The sequence below is a fragment of the Leptodactylus fuscus genome, chromosome 5, assembly GCF_031893055.1.
Source record: "Leptodactylus fuscus isolate aLepFus1 chromosome 5, aLepFus1.hap2, whole genome shotgun sequence".
In the NCBI taxonomy this organism is placed as follows: Eukaryota; Metazoa; Chordata; class Amphibia; order Anura; family Leptodactylidae; genus Leptodactylus; species Leptodactylus fuscus.
Genome location: NC_134269.1, coordinates 28,724,140 through 28,751,968, shown reverse-complemented (window position 1 = coordinate 28,751,968; position 27,829 = coordinate 28,724,140). Strand labels below are relative to the sequence as shown.

The 27,829-nt window shown below is 50.0% G+C and overlaps 2 protein-coding genes across 4 annotated transcripts in view; both read right to left on the bottom strand.

The window, feature by feature from the left end:
• Positions 1–1,016: 1,016 nt before the first annotated feature.
• On the bottom strand, positions 1,017–20,821 carry FHIP2B (FHF complex subunit HOOK interacting protein 2B). 3 transcript variants are annotated; one of them, XM_075272690.1, is made up of 17 exons: positions 20,635–20,821; positions 9,476–9,554; positions 8,136–8,344; positions 7,206–7,310; positions 6,907–7,029; positions 6,679–6,795; positions 5,952–6,154; positions 5,759–5,870; positions 5,608–5,684; positions 5,328–5,517; positions 4,119–4,279; positions 3,710–3,829; positions 3,515–3,593; positions 3,180–3,323; positions 2,258–2,398; positions 1,668–1,768; positions 1,017–1,555 (listed from the first exon to the last, which is right to left on the bottom strand). In XM_075272690.1, the coding sequence occupies exons 1-17, from the start codon at positions 20,677–20,679 to the stop codon at positions 1,453–1,455; spliced, it is 2,109 nt and encodes a 702-aa protein (XP_075128791.1). In that variant the 5' UTR covers positions 20,680–20,821; the 3' UTR covers positions 1,017–1,452. The 3 variants fall into 3 exon arrangements, with proteins under 3 accessions (XP_075128791.1, XP_075128792.1, XP_075128793.1); XM_075272691.1 differs by having other exon boundaries at positions 3,710–3,826; XM_075272692.1 differs by lacking the exon at positions 3,710–3,829.
• A 3,724-nt stretch (positions 20,822–24,545) lies between these two features.
• DMTN (dematin actin binding protein) overlaps positions 24,546–27,829 on the bottom strand; it is a 39,773-nt gene continuing 36,489 nt past the window's right edge. The window contains exons 16-17 of the mRNA XM_075272688.1: positions 27,401–27,481; positions 24,546–25,739 (exon numbers count right to left, since the gene is read on the bottom strand). Coding sequence (XP_075128789.1) covers positions 25,626–25,739; positions 27,401–27,481 — 195 coding nt within the window. The 3' untranslated portion in view covers positions 24,546–25,625. The remainder of the gene's footprint in view (positions 25,740–27,400; positions 27,482–27,829) is intronic.

The following is a 27,829-nucleotide window of genomic DNA, read 5'->3' as shown; positions in this document are numbered from 1 at the left end:
GCCATGGTCATGTCCTGGTCAAGATGAAGGTGAGGTCTGTGTGAGTCCTTACACTGCGGATACAGATATAGCTTCACGTTACTGCTTTATAACCTGCACGTGGCAGAAATTTATGAAACCTGTTCCATACATCTGAGACTGCGCACGGGTTTCCATTCCGAATGGTAACCTAATCCACATAAAACAGCGGTTACCTTAGGAAACCCGCAGACCCCATAGACCAGGGGCGGGCAATTAATTTTCCCATGGGCCGCATAAGAAATTCAAACTATTCTAGAGGGCCGTGCTGTGGCAAATTTAGCTCCACTCACTTATACGTTGACTCCGCCCATTCTCAATCATCTTTTCATTTGCCCCCACAAAGTATAATCCTCCTACAGTCACCCGTACATTATATGTCCCCACATTATAATGTTCCCTTCCAACTGCCCCACAGTATTAGCTCCCTCTCCTGGTGCCCCAGTTTAAACTGGTGGAAACTAGAGGGGACATGAAACTGGGGCAGCTGGAAGCAGACATTAAACCGTAGGGGTAGCTGGAGGGAGACATTAAACTGGGGGCAACTAGAGGCGGACAGGTCCCCCTCCAGCTACCTGCACGGTTTATGCCTCCCTCCAGTTGTCCCCAGTTTAATGTCCCCCCAGTTTAAGTGCCCCCTCCATCTCCCCCTAGTTTCATGTTCCCCCTCCATCTCTGCCCTAGTATAACATTCCCCTTCCATCTCTGCCCCTAGGTTACTGAGACACAGACACACACAGACACTCTCCACCCTGCATCTCACATCTCCCCCTCCCCTCTCAGTACCTTAGGACACACACCACATGTCTCCATCTTCTTGCACTAAGAGGCCGGATATGGCCCGCAGGCCGTACATTGCCCAGGTCTGCCATAGACTATAATGGGGTCTGTGTAGTTTCCATTTGGTTTCCACCTGAAAAGGGTGACGATAGCCGTTCCTATTGTCATGTTCCTCTTGTCATTACCCTACGACAATGGAGAGTTTGAAAGAAAAAAAATCCACATAAACACATTTATTTACATGGAGGTGCTCATAGGAAGGACGGAAGGGGTTAAAAGAGCACTGCACCGCTATTTCAGAAGGAAGGGAACATATTAAAAGCAAACGTCCATACTGTCTGCCCACCCCCACCCCTCATAATATTAATGAATAAAATAAGATAAAATTCAGGGGAGAGGTAGCAGCACATATGAGAACCAAAGACTCTGCAGCACCTACCAAAGACAGCCACTAGGGGGCTGCAGGAGCTGGTGTGAACCGGAGCCCATAATGAAGGCTTATAACTGGAAGAGGCCCAGCTCCTCCAAGCTCTAGGGCGGAGCCAGGGATTTGGAAATAAGGCACGGAAAGGGTTAAAAGAGTCTCAGGCGTCTCCACTATGAAGACATTCGAGCTATTGCACTTGTAGTCATGGCTATCTCCAAGTCACATGATTAGATGGTGAGGGGATGGTGGGTGACACAGGCCGCCGCCCCCAGCTCCTTGCAGAACTCCTCCAGGACCACCACTCCTTTGCACAGGGTCTCATGCCCCAACCTGCAGGGAGAGATACTGATAAATACAAGGTGTATTTATATCCCCATATAGGGGTCACAATGGACATTGGTTTTCTCCTATCAGTATGTAAGATGGAGTAAGATGTACTCACGACTGAGCAGGAGTCTCTCCTATCAATTGTCTTCGGACCAGGAGCAGCATCTCCCGAAAATCTGATATCCGCTGAGTTCGCTGAGCGAGGTCGGCAACCACCTATAGGTAATAACAGGACATGAGTAAAAGGAGGAATCAGCAAATGGGTCATCTAAGGCCCCATGTGATGTCACGGTCATGAGTCACATGGCCTGCGAGTAGTTCAGTCCCATTCAAGTGAATGTGCTGAGCTGCAATACTATATACTGTATAGCGTTGTGTCAGACCCTTGCTAACGTTTCGTTGATATCCCATCCAAAGGATAGATCACTAGAGATGAGCGAACACTGTTCAGATCAGCCGTTCCGAACAGCACGCTCCCATAGAAATGAATGGAAGCAGCTGGCACAGCGACCGGCCGCCGGCAAAGTGTACGTGCCAGGTGCTTCCATTCATTTCTATAGGAGTGTGCTGTTCGGAACGGCTGATCCAAACAGTGTTCGCTCATCTCTATAGATCACCAATGTTGTAGGACCTTGAGAGACCTGATACGGTGCAGATATTAGCTGAGAAATTCAGTGCATAGAGACCCTGACCCTGGACACTCACCCGTACAAGCACGGAGAAAAGCGTACGTGCGCCCGGGGCCAGGTTGATGAACGGATTCAGAAGATACTCCTGGATATGTGGGTGAGGGTAGAGGGCTATACGGGTGAGCAGGGAGGTGACCTGCAGGTTCACTTCATACGGCTGAAAGCAGACATAGGAATACAGAATATCAGACCTTAGTATATAGCCGCAGCGTCTTGTCAAAATGACAGAATCCCCAAGAGAGAGGATTAGCATAGCGTGGGTTGTGTTTCTAGTGCCGGGACATCAAGCTGCTATTATCCACTCATGTATAAGTAATGAACTTGGTGCTGGAACATCCTTCTTAAAGGGGTTGTCCTATTCGGTAAAATGAATGTGCTCCCTTATGTATGGCGGAGAGACCGCCCCTCTCTATGGCTTGTGACCATGTAATATACGGTATACCTATAGCTCTCACTATTGTATTAGAAGCCATTCTGGCAGATGTAATACAGACTAAGCCTGTGACATAACTGGAACACAAAGCACAATATTGCAGTTTTTCCCGAGCCGTTATACGGTAGCACATAGGAACACTATACATAGAAAGTGCCCAGAGCATGTAATAAATATATCTCCCATCTCCCACCACTTCATCCCCTAATCTCCTCCTTCCCTTTAACCCTCTCCGCTCTCACATTACAATAACACTAAGCCCTGCCATGTCCTCTTTCTCTGCCTCACTGTGTGGTAAGACAGCTGGCTGCAGCAGGAGCCTCCCCCTTCCCTTTGCCTGCAGTAGGACAAAAATAGTTAAGCCCCAACCCCTTGGCTAAGCCTTGCACCCTGTTAAAATGGAAGGGATGAGCGTGAAATTAACCCCTTGGATCATTTCTAGAACATGCAGATAGGCAAACAGTAAAGGCGAGTTATCTACACAGACACATGGGCGAGACATTACCTGGTCCAGGATACTCCCCAAGCGATCAAGCAGAACCTGAAGGAAGCGACCCTCGTAGAATTCGTCTTGGTCATTGGAGTGACTTAGTGGTTGTGGTGAGAGCGGCCATCCCCACGATGACGCCTGTTGACAGCAGCTCCGGTACTGTGTAGAGATAAAGAAAGAGGTCACGGCCATAGACAACGCATGACGGTCACATGGAGATATTGGGGAGGGATGGTTTCTAGATACAGACACGCCTGAGGGAAGACATATAGACAGACAGGGCATCAATGGCTGCAGTAAGGGCGCTAGAAATTGTTCATATTGCCTGAAATATAACACGTTTATCTCACCTGTACCAGAGCGTCCTGCAGGTAGGAGTCAAACCCGGAGTCTGAAGATTTCATCTCTTCTGGGACAAGTGACAGGAAGCTGTAATACACAAGTGCCGGCCTAATGTCTACTAATACATGACAAGAAATGCCCGGCTATATCTTGTAGACGTTCCCCCTACTGGTTCCTTTCCATCACCCCCCCTATATTCTCACCTCCTGACACTTTGCTCCGTTCCTGCAGATTCTGTACCTCGGTTTTGGTTTCCATTATTGATCCTCAGGCCTGTATCTGGAAACCCGTCTGTGAAGTAGGGGTCTTCCTCAAGCTCACTGCTAGAGACAATACCACTAGAGATGAGCGAACACTGTTCGGATCAGCCGTTCCGAACAGCACGCTCCCATAGAAATGAATGGAAGCACCTGGCACGGCGACCGGCCGCTGGCAAAGTGTACGTGCCAGGTGCTTCCATTCATTTCTATGGGAGCGTGCTGTTCGGAACGGCTGATCCGAACAGTGTTCGCTCATCTCTAAATACCACCATTATGGGAATACAGGAGTGCATAGACCGTAATAGGGGGAGACGTCTTATCACGGCCCACCACTGCCTCAATGGCTACTTACTCTGTGCCTTCGAAAGCCTCGGAGTCTTGTGCTCTGCTCTCCTCATGGACGGCACACAGGTAGCCCCGTGACTCCAGGTTACGCAGCACCAGACTGTACATACACATCTCTGTAGGTAACTGGAGAATCTCCTCGAAGAGCCGTAACGTAGTCAGACTTATCTGAGCGAACATAAAATCAACAAATGTCCCATTCAGCCTCCATGCGAACCACATAGGCCTCAAGTACATGAAGACTAACTATGAATTATATAATGGCTATTCCTATGTTGTACAACGCTACGGCTAGAATACATCACCACCTTAGGGTGCATTCACACAGAGGAAAATGGCGCTGAATTTGGTGTACAATCCGCGTCAGATTCAGCACTGAGAAAAAGCCTCCCATTGACTTCAATGGGTTCCTAGCAGAAAAAGGAACCCATTGAAGTCAATGGAAGTCTTTTTTTTCAGCGCTGAATCTGACTAGATTCCACACCAAATTCAGCGCCATTTTCCTCCGTGCGAATGCACCCTTATTATTGGTGGGTCCAACCTCCGAGCACTCCATGGATCCTGAGAACGAACTGGAAACAGCCATATTTTATCGCTGCACCCCCTTCTAGGTTTTCCCCCTGTGCCAACGGTAAGAAAGCACTAAATCAGCACTGTGGCCTCTTCATTCTCAGAAGTGCTCGGGGTCTCAGAGGACCCCCACAGATTGTAACATGGTGTCATTACTTTATAGAATGGATTGGTCCATGTTTTAATGGTATCATAACAAAATGATGGGGGGGGGGGTGATTGCTGAGATCCCCAGCGATCCCAAGAATGGAGGTCCTGTTGTGTCATCCAAATGAAGCGACAGGCCAAGCAGGTGCACTACTGCTCCTTTCATTCTCTATGGCACTGCTGGAGATAGCTGAACACTGTGCTATATCTCTGATGGTCCTAAAGACAGTGAATTCAAAGGCAGTATCCATGTCTGATCTTTGGATGGGGACGGGGGTTAAGGAACCCCACTGATCAGCGTGTTATCCCCAACATTAACACTTGTGCCAAACCCTTTAACTCCAGGAAGCCAAGATATGAGTAACAAGTTAGTGGTGTCCAATTATATGAGGACTCCAGGGGTACGTACAGTAGAACAATGAATTGGCTTGGATGTCCTTAGGGCTGCCTGTGTCATCTAATATACGATATTGTCTTGTTTTATCTGTATAGCTGTTACCTCATCAGACAAGTGGTTACACCTCAGGATGAGCTGAGCCCGCAGCGGTGGCCCACTGTCGCTCCTCTTCTCGGGGCCTCTGTCTTCTCCCAGTAAGAAGCTGACAAGTCTATGGGTTAGTGGGGACGGGCTGAGGCGCTGGAGCACGGCGGAGAGCAGAGCGGTACTTCGGAGGATACGGAGCTCTGATCTGGTGAAGGGGATAATAGAAATCAGTCAATGACTCTGCTTGGTAATGGTCTGGTTAGTAGCACCTAGAGGTCCATCCATAGATACTAACACATGAAGAAGCTCCTCTTGTAGGATCCCTCTGAGGTAACGTTCTGTTATGGAGTCTGCTAGTGTTACAGCGACCATCTATGGATAGAAACAGGGGTCAGCATAAATTGGGAGATTACAAGAGCAGCGTGACGTCTGTACTATGGCCTCACCTCATGGGACTCCTTTAAGATACTATTACAGTACCCCACCCAGCACAAAAACCTCTGTACAGCTGACACTTCGGGCGGCATGGCATTGTACTGCTCATTGCTGACCTCAGTCCTGCAAACAAAGGTAGTATTAAGCTTGGAGACCATGGGACAACATGATGGGCATGCATTAACTCCATGTTAGCGCTCTGACCTCCAGTCTGTACCATCCGTGCCCATTATATCACATGGGTGAGTGCTCAGGGGAAGCTCGCTGTGTAGATCACACAGACGTTGCACCACTTGCTGGCTCAGGTCACTCTGTGCAATGAGACGTGCGGGAACCTCCTGCTGAGCTGCACGCAGGACGCCAAGGAGCGCCTCTCGGGCCCGCACCGCCAGCCGGCCTGTCTGCGACTGAGAGAAGGAACACAGGTTACTGCTAAAATCCTCACATTAGATACAGTACATTTCCATGGTCTGCTGCCCATAGCATGGTCAACTACGGCTGACGGCCAGATCCTTACGCCTGCACAATCTCGTATGGCAACTAACTCTGCAAGGGCTTAGCCGTACATCCTTGCAGAGTTAACTGCCACCTGGCTGGATGTAGTCAATGGGTGGTCTGCAAGTGGTTAAACATGAGAGCCTATGGGTGATGTATGTCAATATACGTCTTACACTGATGTAAGGTACACTGTAAATGCAAAGTGAATTCTCCTTTATTTGTTGCATGTGCATGTGTGGGCAAAGCAAATCAAAGCTTAAAGAGAGAAGCATGACAGACATTGCCAAGATGTGGTTTACTGAACACCCAGACCAGGACAAGTCGCTGCACATGAGTAGTGGGTAATAGGGCACATATGATGGTGGTAGCCAGTGGCAAGAAGCTCTAAGCAGTGGGGTGAGTACCGGGCTCTCATGTGTTACACTATTCCTACCTGGCACAGACACAGTCTCAGCACTGCTTTGAACAGGGACTGCTTAGGTTTCTGCTTGTTAGATGCTCCTGCTTCTTCTTCACTTGCACCAGAGGGGGCGTTCTTCAAAGTCTCACTCTGTAATACATAAAATAATTTAATGAAAAAGCAATGGATGTGCATAATTCAATGGCACAGTAATATGGCATGTAGAGGTAACACTAGGTATATGTCTGGGCAAGTATATACCTCCAGGATATGACAGAGGAGTGATGGGTCCTTCTCTAGTTTGCAGCAAACAGACATCAGGAACTGCAGCTCCTCCCGATGTGCGGTGACCCCGACTGTATCTCCCCCCAGAGCAATGAGCTTCTGTGAAGAGACAGACAGATATAATATAGACCTGCAGGAGAGCACTGTATAATCTGTACATTTATTATACCACAAAGTCATGAGAAGCCAACCATGAAGTAAATGCACCTAGGTGATCTGTATCATGATAGTCTCCGCACATAAGACAAGAGTGAATACAGTAAAGTAAAGCGTACTTGCACGGGTCGGTGAACATTGATATAGTGCAGCAGGGGGCGCTGCACCTTGGTCAGGAGGCGACTGAAGAAAACAAGAACTTGCTGTCTCATCCCAGGGGGGTACTGTTGGTAAGAAGGAGATAACAGAAACAAGCATAAAATGAGACAAGGTAGTAAAATGCAAATCTATGTCCTCAAATAATCCCGAAATGCACCACATGACCAGACTGTCTTGTATATAGAGCAGCCTGCAAAAGAAAATCACAGCAGACAGGCCAGGCTTTACACGGCTCCCGGCTGTCAGGCCAACATGATGTCAGCCCTGGTGATCACCGGGAAGATGGCGCCTCGGTCTGCTTTAACTGAGGCGCCAGAGGGGTTAATGCCCCTAATCGGTGCGGGTACCGGCCGGGGGCATTAGCACTGGGTGTCTACTGTATAAAACAGTAGGCACCCGGCGGTTATGGCGACCGCCCAGCTCCAGGGCGACCACCATAGTCAAACACCCGGCATGTGCCGTACTAGTATGGCGGCTATCGGGAAGGATTTAAACCCAATAATCTTGGATCCTGGATCTTGAGATATCACTGGTTACAGTGTTGGTGCATATAGACTTTTCCCTCTTGGGAATGAAAAAAATTACCACACAATTGGTATCTCCACATCCGTAAACAGCCAACCTAAAAAAACATTAGTACGTTATTCATCCTACATAGTAGACACCAGAAACCTTACAAATCAGACGGCAGAATTGATGCTTTCTGATCATCTCTCCTCACAAAAAGTGATAAAAACTGATCAAAAAGTCTTATATACCCATAAAGGTTTCATAAAGCGATGCTGAAATAAATGCAAAGAGTGATGATGGCAGGAATGCAGAGAGGGATAAAAGGTTACTATACTATCTGAGTACATACAGGCCCCTGGGCATTGTATACGTGGCAGTACCTCCGCTTTGGCCAGGGTGCAGAGCGTTTCTAGTATCTTGTGCTGTAGTAGATACTCCATGCAGGGTCCTGTATGGCCAACAGGTTCGCTGCTATTTCCATTGTCTGGGTCTTCTTTGGTTCCACATTCATTTTCCTCATACACCAGGATGTCCAGGAGCTGCCGGAGCCGCCATGGGATGTCTGTGTTACGTGCTGGACACGACTCATCTGCAGAATGAGACAAACGTGTAATCTATCTCCTAGGACGGTCATGATCTGGCGGCTGCTGAAGTATACAGTATATGTAAATGCTATTAAACCTCATTTTTAATCTGACAAGTCAGCAGCGTCTCAGGGAGTGTCCTCTAATACTGGTAGTAAGGTGTTGGCCTACTTGCTATAGAGATGGCAGAGATGTCACACTGGCCACCATGGCTCACATAACAGAGGCAGGGTTGCATGCTGACGCTCCATTTCATTCTATGGGTCTGGTAGATATAGTCGAGCGCGGTCATTTGCTATTTTGGTCAGTCCCATAGAGATGAATGAAGTGGCAGCGCACATGCGCGACCTCACACCCCGTTCAAAAAGGAAACACATGAACCCATTCTTGTGACTGCAGGGGGGCTCAGCAGTCGACAACCTACGTCGGATACTTATTCCCCTTCCTGTGGATGACTTTAATTCGTTGCGCAATCCCTTTAAAGAGGTTATATGGGATTGGTGCTTATTTACTTACCTGGTCCCAGGATTTGCAGATGATGGAGTCAGGGGTGGCAGCAGTCATGTGATCCGGGGCAGTGTTCAGCACCTCGGATCGCTCTACCCCATTGTTCCCCAATCTCACAGGTAACTAATTACTTGTTAATGGGGGAACAATCCTGATCACGATCCCGGGTCCATCATCTGCAAATCCCAGGACCAGGTAAGTAGATTGCTACTCCTCGGACTACCCCTTAAGTGACTGCAGATGAGAACTCCAGTCCTAATCCATTTCCCCACAGACGCTCACTTGTGCCTGAGGTCCCGGCCTCCGAATAGCACAGGCACCAGAAGGGAAATCTATTCAGTCAGGAACCAGTGGAGACTCATTATATAACTCACGACAATTTTCATGGCGTCAATTGCAGTAAATTTGTAAGTCGCAGGTATAACCGCCCCACCCTGGTCTCCACCCGCTGTCACAAAGAGTGGCAGGAAGGGTGCGGAGACAAAGAAGTGGGGCAACTTTCTTACAAAAACTAAAAAACCTGTAAGCCAAAGATGGCCGATCTAGTGTCTGACATACAGGGAATAGCAAATCCCCCCCCAGTGTTCCTACTAAGTAAGCATAGGGCGCCAGGACGTACGCAGACTTACCGGTGGTCTCCAGGTAGTACTGGGTCACCCCTTTCCAGTGCTGTACAAAGGACTGCAGCAGGTCCTGAGACGGCTCACGCTGGAGGACGACAAATGGAAAGGATTTAGTGGTGAACATTTATTGTAGTTTTATTTCCACGACTCATTTATGGGATTTATATATGACAAGCACCAAGATACCGAGAGGGGACATCAACATACACCTAAATAACACCCCCTAGATGTACAGATTCTGGGCGAGACGCATCATATGGTACATATACACTCACCGGCCACTTTATTAGGTACACCATGCTAGTAACGGGTTGGACCCCCTTTTGCCTTCAGAACTGCCTCAATTCTTCGTGGCATAGATACAACAAGGTGCTGGAAGCATTCCTCAGAGATTTTGGTCCATATTGACATGATGGCATCACACAGTTGCCGCAGATTTGTCGGCTGCACATCCATGATGCGAATCTCCCGTTCCACCACATCCCAAAGATGCTCTATTGGATTGAGATCTGGTGACTGTGGAGGCCATTGGAGTACAGTGAACTCATTGTCATGTTCAAGAAACCAGTCTGAGATGATTCCAGCTTTATGACATGGCGCATTATCCTGCTGAAAGTAGCCATCAGATGTTGGGTACATTGTGGTCATAAAGGGATGGACATGGTCAGCAACAATACTCAGGTAGGCTTTGGCGTTGCAACGATGCTCAATTGGTACCAAGGGGCCCAAAGAGTGCCAAGAAAATATTCCCCACACCATGACACCACCACCACCAGCCTGAACCGTTGATACAAGGCAGGATGGATCCATGCTTTCATGTTGTTGACGCCAAATTCTGACCCTACCATCCGAATGTCGCAGCAGAAATCGAGACTCATCAGACCAGGCAACGTTTTTCCAATCTTCAATTGTCCAATTTCGATGAGCTTGTGCAAATTGTAGCCTCAGTTTCCTGTTCTTAGCTGAAAGGAGTGGCCCCCGGTGTGGTCTTCTGCTGCTGTAGCCCATCTGCCTCAAAGTTCAATGTACTGTGCGGCGTTCAGAGATGCTCTTCTGGCTACCTTGGTTGTAACGGGTGGCTATTTGAGTCACTGTTGCCTTTCTATCAGCTCGAACCAGTCTGGCCATTCTCCTCTGACCTCTGGCATCAACAACGCATTTCCGCCCACAGAACTGCCGCTCACTGGATGTTTTTTCTTTTTCGGACCATTCTCTGTAAACCCTAGAGATGGTTGTGCATGAAAATCCCAGTAGATCAGCAGTTTCTGAAATACTCAGACCAGCCCTTCTGGCACCAACAACCATGCCACGTTCAAAGGCACTCAAATCATCTTTCTTCCCCATACTGATGCTCGGTTTGAACTGCAGGAGATTGTCTTGACCATGTCTACATGCCTAAATGCACTGAGTTGCCGCCATGTGATTGGCTGATTAGAAATTAAGTGTTAACGAGCAGTTGGACAGGTGTACCTAATAAAGTGGCCGGTGAGTGTAGGTCTGTATGGTGTGGAGACATAAGGGGGTACAGTATATATCTATGGGCACTCATAGGGTAAGGCTGTAATATGGCCATGTGCATCATTTATTATGTAGGATCAGTACAGGCGTGCACTCCTGTTATGGGGTCTGGTTTAGTGGAACCACGTGGGGTCGGAGTGTCGCGGGCATAATATAAGCCCTATGATACAACCATATTACAGCCCCCTGAAATGGGACTTAGGATAGATTTATGTTATTAGTAATCCTATCCCATCCCACTAATATTATAATCCCACTTCCCACTTGTGAGTTTGGATGTTTGTTCCTCAATCACGCAAAAACGGTTGAACGGATTTGCAGGAAATTTGCCACATACATAGATAGGAACCCCGATTAAAACATAGGCTACATTTTATCCCGGTAAAAGACGTCACTACACGACCGAAGTGAAGGAATTTAGGTTCACACAACACTAAAGGACCTTTGATGACGTCATCACAGGTCCTTGAGCCATTCTAGGATAGGATCATGCTAGGCAGTGGGCGGAGCTACACACTATTTTGTGGGCGGAGCTATATAGGATGAAGCTGGACAGTGTAAAAGCTGATGAAAATGGAGTCTCATGGAAGATCAGGAGACTACAGAACCTGCAGGCTGTGTGTGGACAAGAGGAGTATATCAGATGTAGAGTTTCAGTGAGTACGATGGGGAATGTGTTGTTCTGCCTCTGATGGGGGAGGGGGGAGAACTTTGGCACATTTCAGCAACATCCGTTCAGCCCTTTGTAACACAGAAGCTGCTCAGACAGTCACATAACAAAACCCCTGTAATCACAATTGCCCGATGTAGCAGAGCTTGCACAGCGCTGTAGCACAGCCCAGTAGGCTCTCCATATGCAAACATGTACATACAACTGAGTATGCTGCACATATGCTGTGATGTAGCAGAGGCGAGACGCGGGAACAGGCTGATCGAACTTTGGCACATTTCAGCAACATCCATTCAGCCCTTTGTAACACAGAAGCTGCTCACACACTGACATAAGGACACCCCTATAATCCAAATGGCCAGATGTAGCAGAGCTTAAGACGCACTGTAGCATAGCTAAGTACGCTCTCAACATGCAGAGATGTACATACAACTGAGTATGCAGCGCATATGCTGTGATGTAGCAGAGCTGAGACGTGGGAGCAGGCGGATCATCCACAACAGCAATTGGCTAAATATAAGCGGCTCAGCGCCAACACCAACTTGCAGACAAAGTCGCGGGCAGATGCTAGTTTCCTATAAATCAGAAAGACCCCCAGTATACGCAGGAGAGGACCAGGATGAGTGGCCATAATATTACAAGTAACCAAACATAGTGGGGTCGGTTTATTATGCCTTCTATGACAGATTTCTGGAGTACAAGGCAAAAAAATTGCTACTTTTGTTTTTTGCACCGCCCTTGCCACTTTCTAGTGGAAAGGGTGCAATGAGGGTGTCAACGGGGAAGGGCTCCACCAAATTTATCATCATTTACCCTAGAATTCTGGTGTATATGATGTGGGAAATGTATGCTGGTACAGACTATGAGGGCACACACTGTGGCTGGCGCTGTCTATGAGGGCACACACTGTGGTTGGCGCTGTCTATGAGGGCACACATTGTGGTTGGCGCTGTCTATGAGGGCACACACTGTGGTTGGTGCTGTCTATGAGGGCACACACTGTGGTTGGGGCTATCTATGAGGGCACACACTGTGGTTGGCGCTGTCTATGAGGGCACACACTGTGGCTGGCGCTGTCTATGAGGGCACACACTGTGGTTGGTGCTGTCTATGAGGGCACAAACTGTAGTTGGTGCTATGTATGAGGGCACACATTGTGGTTGGCGCTGTCTATGAGGGCATACACTGTGGTTGGCGCTGTCTATGAGGGCATACACTGTGGTTAGCGCTGTCTATGAGGGCACACACTGTAGTTGGTGCTATGTATGAGGGCACACACTGTGGTTGGTGCTGTCTATGAGGGCACACACTGTGGTTGGCGCTGTCTATGAGGGCACACTGTGGTTGGCGCTGTCTATGAGGGCACACTGTGGTTGGCGCTGTCTATGAGGGCACAAACTGTGGTTGGTACCGTCTATGAGGGCACACACTGTGGCTGGTGCCGTCTATGAGGGCACACACTGTGGCTGGCGCTGTCTATGAGGGCACACACTGTGGCTGGCGCTGTCTATGAGGGCACACACTGTGGCTGGCGCTGTCTATGAGGGCACACACTGTGGCTGGCGCTGTCTATGAGGGCACACACTGTGGTTGGCGCTGTCTATGAGGGCACACTGTGGTTGGCGCTGTCTATGAGGGCACAAACTGTGGTTGGTACCGTCTATGAGGGCACACACTGTGGCTGGTGCTGTCTATGAGGGCACACACTGTGGCTGGCGCTGTCTATGAGGGCACACACTGTGGCTGGCGCTGTCTATGAGGGCACACACTGTGGTTGGCGCTGTCTATGAGGGCACACACTGTGGCTGGCGCTGTCTATGAGGGCACACACTGTGGCTGGCGCTGTCTATGAGGGCACACACTGTGGTTGGTGAGGTCTATGATGGTACACACTGTGGCTGGCGCTGTCTATGATGGCACACACTGTGGTTGGCGCTGTCTATGAGGGCACACACTGTGGTTGGCGCTGTCTATGAGGGCACACAATGTATTTGGCGCTGTATATGAGGGCACACACTGTGGCTGGCACTGTCTTTGAGGGCACACACTGTGGCTGGTCCTGTCTATGAGGGCACACACTGTGGCTGGTCCTGTCTATGAGGGCACACACTGTGGCTGGTACTGTCTATGAGGGCACACACTGTGGCTGGTCCTGTCTATGAGGGCACACACTGTGGTTGGCGCTGTCTATGAGGGCACACAATGTATTTGGCGCTGTATATGAGGGCACACACTGTGGCTGGCACTGTCTTTGAGGGCACACACTGTGGTTGGCGCTGTCTATGAGGGCACACACTGTGGTTGGTGCTGTCTATGAGGGCACACAGTGTATTTGGCGCTGTATATGAGGGCAAACACTGTGGCTGGCGCTGTCTATGAGGGCACACACTGTGGTTGGCGCTGTCTATGAGGGCACACACTGTGGCTGGTGCTGTCTATGAGGGCACACACTGTGGCTGGCGCTGTCTATGAGGGCACACACTGTGGCTGGTGCTGTCTATGAGGGCACACACTGTGGTTGTTGCTGTCTATGAGGGCACACACTGAAATTGGCGCTGTCTATGAGGGCACACACTGTGGTTGGTGCTGTCTATGAGGGCACACACTGTGGCTGGTGCTGTCTATGATGGCACACACTGTGGTTGGCGCTGTCTATGAGGGCACACACTGTGGCTGGTCCTGTCTATGAGGGCACACACTGTGGCTGGTACTGTCTATGAGGGCACACACTGTGGCTGGTACTGTCTATGAGGGCACACACTGTGGTTGGCGCTGTCTATGAGGGCACACAATGTATTTGGCGCTGTATATGAGGGCACACACTGTGGTTGGCGCTGTCTTTGAGGGCACACACTGTGGTTGGCGCTGTCTATGAGGGCACACACTGTGGTTGGCGCTGTCTATGAGGGCACACACTGTGGCTGGTGATGTCTATGAGGGCACACACTGTGGCTGGCGCTGTCTATGAGGGCACACACTGTGGCTGGCGCTGTCTATGAGGGCACACACTGTGGCTGGCGCTGTCTATGAGGGCACACACTGTGGCTGGTGCTGTCTATGAGGGCACACACTGTGGTTGGTGCTGTCTATGAGGGCACACACTGTGGCTGGCGCTGTCTATGAGGGCACACACTGTGGCTGGCGCTGTCTATGAGGGCACACACTGTGGCTGGTGCTGTCTATGAGGGCACACACTGTGGTTGGCGCTGTCTATGAGGGCACACACTGTGGTTGTTGCTGTCTATGAGGGCACACACTGTAATTGGCGCTGTCTATGAGGGCACACACTGTAATTGGCGCTGTCTATGAGGGCACACACTGTAGTTGGCGCTGTCTATGAGGGCACACACTGTGGCTGGTGCTGTCTATGAGGGCACACACTGTGGCTGGTGCTGTCTATGATGGCACACACTGTGGTTGGCGCTGTCTATGAGGGCACACACTGTGGCTGGCGCTGTCTATGAGGGCACACACTGTGGCTGGCGCTGTCTATGAGGGCACACACTGTGGCTGGTGCTGTCTATGAGGGCACACACTGTGGTTGGCGCTGTCTATGAGGGCACACACTGTGGTTGTTGCTGTCTATGAGGGCACACACTGTAATTGGCGCTGTCTATGAGGGCACACACTGTAATTGGCGCTGTCTATGAGGGCACACACTGTAGTTGGCGCTGTCTATGAGGGCACACACTGTGGCTGGTGCTGTCTATGAGGGCACACACTGTGGCTGGTGCTGTCTATGATGGCACACACTGTGGCTGGTGCTGTCTATGATGGCACACACTGTGGTTGGCGCTGTCTATGAGGGCACACACTGTGGCTGGTCCTGTATATGAGGGCACACACTGTGGCTGGTCCTGTCTATGAGGGCACACACTGTGGCTGGTCATGTCTATGAGGGCACACACTGTGGCTGGTGCTGTCTATGAGGGCACACACTGTGGTTGGCGCTGTCTATGAGGGCACACACTGTGGCTGGTGCTGTCTATGAGGGCACACACTGTGGTTGGCGCTGTCTATGATGGCACACACTGTGGTTGGTGCTGTCTATGAGGGCACACACTGTGGTTGGTACTGTCTATGAGGGCACACACTGTAGTTGGCGCTGTCTATGAGGGCACACACTGTGGCTGGCGCTGTCTATGAGGGCACACAGTGTATTTGGCGCTGTCTATGATGGCACACACTGTGGTTGGTGCTGTCTATGAGGGCACACACTGTGGTTGGTACTGTCTATGAGGGCACACACTGTAGTTGGCGCTGTCTATGAGGGCACACACTGTGGTTGGCTCTGTCTATGAGGGCACACACTGTAGTTGGCGCTGTCTATGAGGGCACACACTGTGGCTGGCGCTGTCTATGAGGGCATACACTGTGGTTGGTGCTATGTATGAGGGCACACACTGTGGATGGTACTGTCTATGAGGGCACACACTGTAGTTGGTGCTGTCTATGAGGGCACACACTGTGGCTGGTACTGTCTATGAGGGCACACACTGTAGTTGGTGCTGTCTATGAGGGCACACACTGTGGTTGGTACTGTCTATGAGGGCACACACTGTAGTTGGTGCTGTCTATGAGGGCACACACTGTGGTTGGCGCTGTCTATGAGGGCACACACTGTGGCTGGTGCTGTCTATGAGGGCACACACTGTGGTTGGTGCTGTCTATGAGGGCACACACTGTGGTTGGTACTGTCTATGAGGGCACACACTGTAGTTGTCGCTGTCTATGAGGGCACACACTGTGGCTGGCGCTGTCTATGAGGGCACACAGTGTATTTGGCGCTGTATATGAGGGCACACACTGTAGTTGGCGCTGTCTATGAGGGCACACACTGTGGTTGGCGCTGTCTATGAGGGCATACACTGTGGTTGGTGCTATGTATGAGGGCACACACTGTGGCTGGTACTGTCTATGAGGGCACACACTGTGGTTGGCGCTGTCTATGAGGGCACACACTGTGGTTGGTGCTATGTATGAGGGCACACACTGTGGCTGGTACTGTCTATGAGGGCACACACTGTGGTTGGCGCTGTCTATGAGGGCACACATTGTAGCTGGCGCTGTCTATGATGGCACACACTGTGGTTGGCGCTGTGTATGAGGGCACACACTGTGGTTGGCTTTGTCTATGAGGGCACACACTGTGGCTGGTGCTGTCTATGAGGGCACACACTGTAGTTGGCGCTGTCTATGAGGGCACACACTGTAGTTGGCGCTGTCTATGAGGGCACACACTGTGGTTGTTACTGTCTATGAGGGCACACACTGTAGTTGGCGCTGTCTATGAGGGCACACACTGTGGTTGGCTCTGTCTATGAGGGCACACACTGTAGTTGGTGCTGTCTATGAAGGCACACACTGTGGTTGGCGCTGTGTATGAGGGCACACACTGTGGTTGGCGCTGTCTATGAGGGCACACACTGTGGTTGGCGCTGTCTATGAGGGCACACGCTGTGGTTGGCGCTGTCTGAGGGCACACACTGTAGTTGGCGCTGTCTATGAGGGCACACACTGTGGTTGTTACTGTCTATGAGGGCACACACTGTGGCTGGTGCTCTCTATGAGGGCACACACTGTGGTTGGTACTGTCTATGAGGGCACACACTGTAGTTGGCGCTGTCTATGAGGGCACACACTGTGGCTGGTGCTGTCTATGATGGCACACACTGTGGTTGCCGCTGTCTATGAGGGCACACACTGTGGCTGGCGCTGTCTATGAGGGCACACACTGTGGCTGGTGCTGTCTATGAGGGCACACACTGTGGTTAGCGCTGTCTATGAGGGCACACAATGTATTTGGCGCTGTATATGAGGGCACACACTGTAGTTGGTGCTGTCTATGAGGGCACACACTGTGGTTGGCGCTGTCTATGAGGGCACACACTGTGGTTGGCGCTGTCTATGAGGGCACACACTGTGGATGGTGCTGTCTATGAGGGCACACACTGTGGTTGGTACTGTCTATGAGGGCACACACTGTGGCTGGTACTGTCTATGAGGGCACACACTGTGGTTGGTGCTGTCTATGAGGGCACACACTGTGGTTGGTACTGTCTATGAGGGCACACACTGTAGTTGGCGCTGTCTATGAGGGCACACACTGTGGCTGGCGCTGTCTATGAGGGCACACAGTGTATTTGGCGCTGTCTATGATGGCACACACTGTGGTTGGTGCTGTCTATGAGGGCACACACTGTGGTTGGTACTGTCTATGAGGGCACACACTGTAGTTGGCGCTGTCTATGAGGGCACACACTGTGGTTGGCTCTGTCTATGAGGGCACACACTGTAGTTGGCGCTGTCTATGAGGGCACACACTGTGGCTGGCGCTGTCTATGAGGGCATACACTGTGGTTGGTGCTATGTATGAGGGCACACACTGTGGCTGGTACTGTCTATGAGGGCACACACTATAGTTGGTGCTGTCTATGAGGGCACACACTGTGGCTGGTACTGTCTATGAGGGCACACACTGTAGTTGGTGCTGTCTATGAGGGCACACACTGTGGTTGGTACTGTCTATGAGGGCACACACTGTAGTTGGTGCTGTCTATGAGGGCACACACTGTGGTTGGCGCTGTCTATGAGGGCACACACTGTGGCTGGTGCTGTCTATGAGGGCACACACTGTGGTTGGTGCTGTCTATGAGGGCACACACTGTGGTTGGTGCTGTCTATGAGGGCACACACTGTAGTTGGCGCTGTCTATGAGGGCACACACTGTGGCTGGCGCTGTCTATGAGGGCACACAGTGTATTTGGCGCTGTATATGAGGGCACACACTGTAGTTGGCGCTGTCTATGAGGGCACACACTGTGGTTGGCGCTGTCTATGAGGGCATACACTGTGGTTGGTGCTATGTATGAGGGCACACACTGTGGCTGGTACTGTCTATGAGGGCACACACTGTGGTTGGCGCTGTCTATGAGGGCACACACTGTGGTTGGTGCTATGTATGAGGGCACACACTGTGGCTGGTACTGTCTATGAGGGCACACACTGTGGTTGGCGCTGTCTATGAGGGCACACATTGTAGCTGGCGCTGTCTATGATGGCACACACTGTGGTTGGCGCTGTGTATGAGGGCACACACTGTGGTTGGCTTTGTCTATGAGGGCACACACTGTGGCTGGTGCTGTCTATGAGGGCACACACTGTAGTTGGCGCTGTCTATGAGGGCACACACTGTGGTTGTTACTGTCTATGAGGGCACACACTGTAGTTGGCGCTGTCTATGAGGGCACACACTGTGGTTGGCTCTGTCTATGAGGGCACACACTGTGGTTGGCTCTGTCTATGAGGGCACACACTGTAGTTGGTGCTGTCTATGAAGGCACACACTGTGGTTGGCGCTGTATATGAGGGCACACACTGTGGTTGGCGCTGTCTATGAGGGCACACACTGTGGTTGGCGCTGTCTATGAGGGCACACGCTGTGGTTGGCGCTGTCTGAGGGCACACGCTGTAGTTGGCGCTGTCTATGAGGGCACACGCTGTAGTTGGCGCTATCTATGAGGGCACACACTGTGGTTGGCGCTGTCTATGAGGGCACACACTGTGGTTGGTGCTGTCTATGAGGGCACACACTGTGGCTGGCGCTGTCTATGAGGGCACACACTGTGGCTGGCGCTGTCTATGAGGGCACACACTGTGGCTGGCGCTGTCTATGAGGGCACACACTGTAGTTGGCGCTGTCTATGAGGGCACACACTGTGGCTGGCGCTGTCTATGAGGGCACACACTGTGGCTGGCGCTGTCTATGAGGGCACACAGTGTATTTGGCGCTGTATATGAGGGCACACACTGTAGTTGGCGCTGTCTATGAGGGCACACACTGTGGTTGGCGCTGTCTATGAGGGCATACACTGTGGTTGGTGCTATGTATGAGGGCACACACTGTGGCTGGTACTGTCTATGAGGGCACACACTGTGGTTGGCGCTGTCTATGAGGGCACACACTGTGGTTGGTGCTATGTATGAGGGCACACACTGTGGCTGGTACTGTCTATGAGGGCACACACTGTGGTTGGCGCTGTCTATGAGGGCACACATTGTAGCTGGCGCTGTCTATGATGGCACACACTGTGGTTGGCGCTGTGTATGAGGGCACACACTGTGGTTGGCTTTGTCTATGAGGGCACACACTGTGGCTGGTGCTGTCTATGAGGGCACACACTGTAGTTGGCGCTGTCTATGAGGGCACACACTGTGGTTGTTACTGTCTATGAGGGCACACACTGTAGTTGGCGCTGTCTATGAGGGCACACACTGTGGTTGGCTCTGTCTATGAGGGCACACACTGTGGTTGGCTCTGTCTATGAGGGCACACACTGTAGTTGGTGCTGTCTATGAAGGCACACACTGTGGTTGGCGCTGTATATGAGGGCACACACTGTGGTTGGCGCTGTCTGAGGGCACACACTGTGGTTGGCGCTGTCTATGAGGGCACACGCTGTGGTTGGCGCTGTCTGAGGGCACACGCTGTAGTTGGCGCTGTCTATGAGGGCACACACTGTAGTTGGCGCTATCTATGAGGGCACACACTGTGGTTGGCGCTGTCTATGAGGGCACACACTGTGGTTGGTGCTGTCTATGAGGGCACACACTGTGGCTGGCGCTGTCTATGAGGGCACACACTGTGGCTGGCGCTGTCTATGAGGGCACACACTGTGGCTGGCGCTGTCTATGAGGGCACACACTGTAGTTGGCGCTGTCTATGAGGGCACACACTGTAGCTGGTGTTGTCTATGAGGGCACACACTGTGGCTGGCGCTGTATATGAGGGCACACAATGACTGGCACCCTCTATGGGCACTTTCTATGTGGGCACAGAGTTGTTGGAGGACTACAACCCCCAGCATGCCGGCTATGAGCCTCTCCTCAGGCTGTGCGCCCCCTCCAGCTGGCGGCTGACATGACGTCACGTGACCTGCAGTTACCGGGGCTATGACGTGTCACTTGTCCGCCTTACCGTCTCCACGGCCTGCTGCAGCAGAGCTCCGAGGCGGCCCCACATTGTCCTGTGTGCCCGGCTAGTCGTGTAGGTCACCGGCTGTGAGCGGCCTCCTCCATGGCTCCCGGTTAGACCCCGGTACAGACCATGGTGTCATTTCTCCCGGTCAGGCCTAGTCCGGTCACCGGTATTTCCTGAATACAAGTTCCCCGTCCCACCCTCTCCCGCTCCGCCCCCTGCACCTCCTGGCCCGCCCGGGGACCATGGCGGCCGCTCAGGCCTGGATACAAGATGTGACTGGGAGTAAAGACACTATGTGGTCTCCATGACTCCTATCTGTTACTGGGAAAGCTGGGTGACAACCAGTATGGCCGTGCTTGTATTATTACACATGGGTTGTCAATCAGCCTAGATCTACAGCGATCAGGAGCCTGGGAAAGCTGGGTGACCTAAGTTTATTCTTTGGCTCTATTCACACATGAGCTTTCTCAGTGTATAAGGCTGCAGTGGATTTTACTGTCTGCAATTTGCAAAAAAAACATGTCCACGTGTCGCCCGCAACCGCAGTGACCTGTATGATCCCCTACACTGGCCAAGAATAATAATAATAATAAATCATAATTCACCGCCCTGTTCTACGCCCGTAAACACTGCGCATGGGGCCACAGAAAGAAATATGTCCGTCCTCTTAACCACAATTGCGGTTGTGTGCGTGACGCCTAAGTATATATTCACATGCAGCAGATTTTGTTGCAGAACTTTCAACACCTGGAAATCTGCAAACCAATGGGACAGCAACATAAATCTCTGCAACAGAATCTGCCGTGTGTGAAGGGAAATTCAGACAACTGAAATTGTAGCTGATTTTGAGGAGGATTCCAGGACACGAGCCACTAGCTGAGGGGGTCCCATTGTATTATACTATTTCCATTAGCTTGTGCCCCCTTCACTTATACATACAGCGGTCCTCAGTCACAGTGGCCTCAGGTTACCACATCCTTAAGGGATTCTACCATTAAAACCTCTTTTTTTGTGGATAAGACGTCGGTATAGACTTTAGAAAGGCTATTCGTCTCTTACCTTTAGATGTGATCTCCGCCGCGCCGTTCTTTAGAAATACCGGTTTTTACCGGTATGCAAATTAGTTCTCTGGCAGCGATGGGGGCGGGCCCCAGCGCTGAAAATGCGATGGGGGCGTCCCCACTGCTGCTCGAGAACACGATCCTGCGACGCCTCTATCTTCGGCTGGATCCTCCCCCTCTCTGTCGTCTTCCTCCTGCGTCACCTCCAACGCCTGCGCAGTTGGCTCTGCCAGTGAGACACTAGTATAGCTGACTGCGCATGCCGGCCGGCGGCCATTTTTGGGAAGCCGCTCTTGCAGTTCAATGCAGTAGCGGCCTCCCAAAAATGGCCGCCGGCCGGCATTCACACTCGGCTCTGCTGGTGTCTCACTGGCAGAGCCAACTGCGCAGGCGTCGGAGGTGACGCAGGAGGAAGACGACAGAGAAGGGGGGGATCCAGCCGAAGATGGAGGTGTCGCAGGATCGTGTTCTTGAGCTGCAGTGGGCCCGCCCCCATCGCTGCCAGAGAACTCATTTGCATACCGGTAAAAACCGGTATTTCTAAGGAACGGCGCAGCGGAGATCACATCTAAAGGTAAGAGACGAATAGCCTTTCTAAAGGCTATTCTGACGTCTTATCCACAAAAAAGGAGGTTTTAGTGGTAGAATCCCTTTAACACACAGTACAATGGTCTTTTCTGGACCATAGTAACTAGAGCAATGCAAATTTTCCAAAAGTTTCATGTTCTCCCCAAACTCATAAGTTTTGGGGTTCGCCATCCACAAATCTCTGTTATACTCTGGAGTCTCGTCAGGCCCCAAGTGGAGGACCAGGGGAGGTGCAGACAAAATAAAAAACCCCGCTCCTCACCTCTCCTAGGTGTCCAGTCTTCTTCTTGGGGGGGCACTTGTGACTCTTCCGGTCTCTTCTTTGACAATCACAAGCTTCAGGGGTCCTGTGGGGCACACCCGCACCATGACTCTGGAGAAGATGCTGGAAGGGGTCACAAGCGCCCTCACGAAAAAGACAAATGAAGGAAGACCCAGGAGGGGTTAATATGTGTTTTTAGTTATCTATAATAATCTGATGATTTTTCTTTAATCCTTGATTTTCAGATTTTTTTGTGCCATTTTTGGGTCTTCGGCACCAATTCCTACTTCTCCCGTAGTTACAATGGTTCCATCTTACAGCGGTAACTTGTGGGCTCGCTGTACAAGTCTCTGGTTTCTGCAGCTCTCTCAGGTAGGTTTTTGGCATCTCATTCTTTGTGTTTTTCAGGTGGGTTCCCTCGGCCACAGATACATAGGTTGCTTTTAATGGAGTTGTAATAAGATTATGATAATCTCAGTGCCCTAGACAGCTCTACTTAAGTATCTTAGTGCAGGGCTTTGCGATCGACATGGACATGTTCTCACGTTGCAGAAATTTTTGAGACAAAAAAAATCAGTGCCATTCATGTGCCAGGATTTTTGCAATACAGTATATTAGAGAGAAATTTCTAGAAGTAATCTGACTGGTGTCCTTTTCTCTCCAGGTATGGTGCAGCGTATTTGGGATTACTTGCAGGACTATACAATACAGGACAGGTCATCGGTGTGTGATCGGTCGGGGGCCGACACCCGGATCAGATGTTGAAGCGGTGCTGTAATGGTCCCCGTCCACTAGCAGTTTCTGGTGGCCACTACAACAGCTGATCTGTGCAGGTCTGGGTGTCAGAACCCAACAGATCACAGTTTGATGACCTTATTCTTTGGGTAGGTCATCAGTATGAAAAAATGAATCGGGGCCTCCATGGATAGGACTTATTTTTCCAACACTTCCCACCTCAAACTCATTGTCATCTTCCTCATTCAGGAATCATTTTTGCAGTGTAGCCGGGGCTTTATCCTGCTGAAAGAGGTCACAGCCATTAGGGGGCGCCATAAAAGGGAGTTTTATGTCTGTACGATGTTTAGGTAGATGGGGTGTGTGACAGTAACATCCCCATCTTTACATAGTCTTCTCCTGGCACATCAGACCTTCTTCCATTGCTTTATGATCCAGTTCTGATGCTTATACACCCATCACATGTTTTGGCTTTTTTTGTGGAGAATCGTGGGTCAGCATGGGCACTCTGACAGGCCATCCACTATACTGACCCATATACGGGTGTACTGACCCCTTTCTATCATAATCTTCAATAGCGGGTTTGATCCCTGCTCTTCGGGACTGGACCAGACGGCGCTCCCTTGGTATCAATCATCCTTGGACACCCATGACCCTGTCGCCAGCTGGACCACAGTATACTGGGAACATATGTCCTGCCAGTTTGGAGACATTATGATGTAGTTGTGTAGCCATCACAATCTGGCCCTTGTCATAGTTGCTCAGATCGTAGCACTTGCCCTTTCCAACACATCAACTTCAAGAACCGCTCACATCTTGTATAACACACGGCATTGCCACCAGATAACCAATATGGTCCATGGTTATGGCTGATGGGCATACCTCACTATAAACTAGTTTTGAAGGTTACCATGTATATAGATAGGTGGGAAGAATATGCAAATCTGTCTTCCATGATGTAAATAGGAAGACAGTGCCTCAGTCATGCAGCCACTAGGGGGAGCTCTCTTTAACATCATGCCCGACCTTCCCAGAGGCCTTTGTTGCAATGATGTGGGATTTCACCAAGCCGAGGACAGCTGTTTCTATCTATTTGGATCTCTTCAGCCCGGCGCAGAGAATACTGACTTGGCAGAGGTGAGAGGCTTCTAGACAGGGTTAAGGGGAGATCGTCACTCCTTAGGCAGAGACCACCATGTAGGTGTGTGGAGTCTTACTATGGCGATCTGAACATCTCGAGATGTAGAATCATGCACGAGTCAGAATATTCAGTAACCTTTAATAATTATAATAATAATATTAATTGTACATCAGAAGCCAAAAATAATGAAAAGAAAAAAAGCTTCAACACCAAAGGTGGACACGGGACACGTATGTAGAAGATAGGCACGAGTGAAAGTAAGGGTTGGGGTGTCACAGAAGAGTCATGAGAAGCTAATAGTCATGAAGACGGGTAGAGAAGTAGATGAAACACGGGTGACGTGGGCGACACAGGATGAGGCTACGAGTGACGTGGTAGGTGGCGCTAATGGACATGGTATGGAAAAATGGAAGTGAGTGGTATGAGACACATAGGTGGGACATATATTGACTAGGAAAGAGCATGTACCAAAAATTTCAGCATATCACAAACCACACGCAGCAGAAGAGAGGGGTATAAAACTGCCATTTTATCGGAGATAAGTGCCAGGTTGTTCTTTGGGCGATGAAAGAAGACGGGGATGCGGTAAACTGAAGCACTCACCCATATAACACACACACACAGAGCGCTGGCAGCGTATCACAATGGGGTAGTAGCACCTCCGCCCCTACTCACTAATGGATTGGTAATAGTAATGCCTGCAGTCTACGGTCAGGTGGGGGGTAACGGTGGGGTGAATGCTGTAATAGGTGCATAAAAAGACCGTAGAAGCTATGTGCAATCTGATATGTCCACTGCCATAAGTAACGGTCACCTACAGGAGGGGTGTTCGGAATAGGTTTTGGGATCTGGTGGCTACATAGGGGTCTGTGGTGTATAGGTGATCTGTTGTAGATTATTGTGTGTTCGAGTGATCCATCACACGGAATAGTGTTCAGTATGATGGATAGATTGGCGTTGCATATTTAAGGGGCATCTAACGTATATATACTGTATATATGTATTAATTTGGTCCTATAGGAGTCTGAGGTGTCTTAAGTAATGGAGGGGGTCATTGGATGACTGATGTAAGTTTAGGTGGATTCTCTAGCCCCATGAGGTCACTCATATCAGACATGCTGGTCACACTCTGTAGAGTCCATCTCCTCCAGTCACCCCATTTACTCTGCTCTTCCCTAGTGCTGAGAGGGCACTCGTGTCCCTAGAAGAGGAGCAGTTTTCGTTTGAGCTCATTTCTTCGCCATAATGGCATCTTTACAAACTCATCCAGTGTCATGCAGAAGAGCCGCTGAAATTCCTCAGGGGAGAGATATTTCTGTGGGGGGGAGAAGTAAAAATAAAAAATTCTATTAACATCTTATGGGGAAATTTGCACCGTCGTATCCACCTTATGTTCACTGATCAGCCATAACGTTATAGTAAGACCCCCTGCCCAACATGGTGGAGGTCCCCTTGAGTCATCCAAACACCTGGGGAGAAATAGACAAGGTCTCTGTAGGCAGTGTCAGACTGGCCCACCACAGTACCAGAGGATCCTCCGCTGGGCCCATAACACCCAAATATGAAGGGTGCTATTTCCTAGGGATTACTGGAGTCATATTATCTGGTGGGCTCAATGAACCTGTGGTATCTGACACAAAATTTCATGAGCATATCCTATAACCCTCCCACAGTTCTGGGCGGACGCTGCTAAGGGTTCGAGCAAAGTGCATTACCGTTCACCCCAAGTGAGAGACATCCAGGGAGACTGCAGAGAGACCGGTCAGTATCCCTGGGGTTGCAGGGGCTATTGATGTGCTATCCTGGATAGCACACTGACCATTCATTCAGTCGTCCACAAGGGGGCTAAATGTGACTGTTAGGGGGTTGGGTCAAGTCAGTTTTGAGGTAGGACCAACCATGGAGCCAACTTAATTATTAAGCACCTCCTACAGATACTTAACTGTATTGAGAACAGAGGAATTTGGAGGTCACATCATCACCTTCAACCATTGTCATAATCCTGGATCATTTTTGGTTTTTGGCTTCATCCTGACAGGTGACTGTCATTAGGAATCAGCACTGACATGAGCTTACTGCAATGTATTGGTAGGTGGTACATGTGACAGGACACATGACGGCACCCACGGTCTAGTTCTGGTGTTTTGGGCAGTAGACAGGGGTCAGCATGGCCACTCTATTGTGTGGTTTTGGATGAGGTGGACTAGCCTTTGCTTCCAACACCTTGGATGTCCATTACCCTGTGCTTGTTTTTCTTCCTTATACCCCATCTGTAAAGGTCCAACCACTGTATGCAGGGAAAACATCCCACAAGACCTGCTGTTTTGGAGACACCCTAACCCAGCCAATTCGGCCCATGTCATAGCCGCTCTTATCCTCACACTTGCCCTTTTTTCATGTTTTCACCACATTAAATTGAGGAACTGACTGTTCACTTGCTACTTAAAGAGAACCTTTCACCACCTCTAACAGGTCAAGCTGTTCATATCATTTAATAGTCACTGTTCCACTGATTCTGTAAATTTTTCTCTAGCCCCCGCCAATCCTGAGCAATCAATGCTATTAGTTTTGGTGCCTGATATACTATTTAGGCCCTGTACTGTCAGGAGGGCGGGGTCAGGCAGGAGCAGACAAAGGGTGTTATTCTAAGCTCTGACCTTGGTTGCCTCTGATTGGAGCTCTGAATCACACCCCCTGCCTGACACCACCCACCTGACATTACAGAGTTTATATAGCACATCAGGAACCAAAACTACCTGCATTTGGTAGGGAATGGTGGGGACTAGAGAGAAAATTCCAACTGTGCTGGAGCAGCGCCTATTAACAGAGGCTAAGACTTGCAGGAGTTGGTGAAAGGTCCCCCTTAATATATCCCACCCGCTGGCGTCATTGTCACCTTATTCACTTCCTTACATGGTTATAATGTTATGGCTGGTCTGTGTATTGTATTAGTTAGAGAAGTATAGTTGTCTTTACCTCTAGCTGAGTCTTATCTACTCCAGGAGGTAGTTTCTGGCGCCCCCTGTTTGTCACCATTAGCATTTCATATGGAAAAACCTAAAAAAAAAAAAAATAGAAAATAAATATTGGGCAAAAATAATCACATTTTAATGTACTAAGCAACATGTGATATATCAGTGATACAGTATATAAGAAGAGCTGGTGGTGGAAAATGTCATATAATATACACCAGTAAGTGATGTCATGTGCTTACATGCTCCCCATACAACAGGAAGGATGTGGTGGGCATGGAGGGCCTTGAGGTGAAGCATCCAGTAGAATACGACACTATTTTTTCCCTTAGATTCATCCAAAATCCGTGATTGGACATAATACAGGAATGAATCCAGCTCAGTTCATATAATGTCAGGATTACTGTGACAGTACCTTGAAGACACTTTTCTT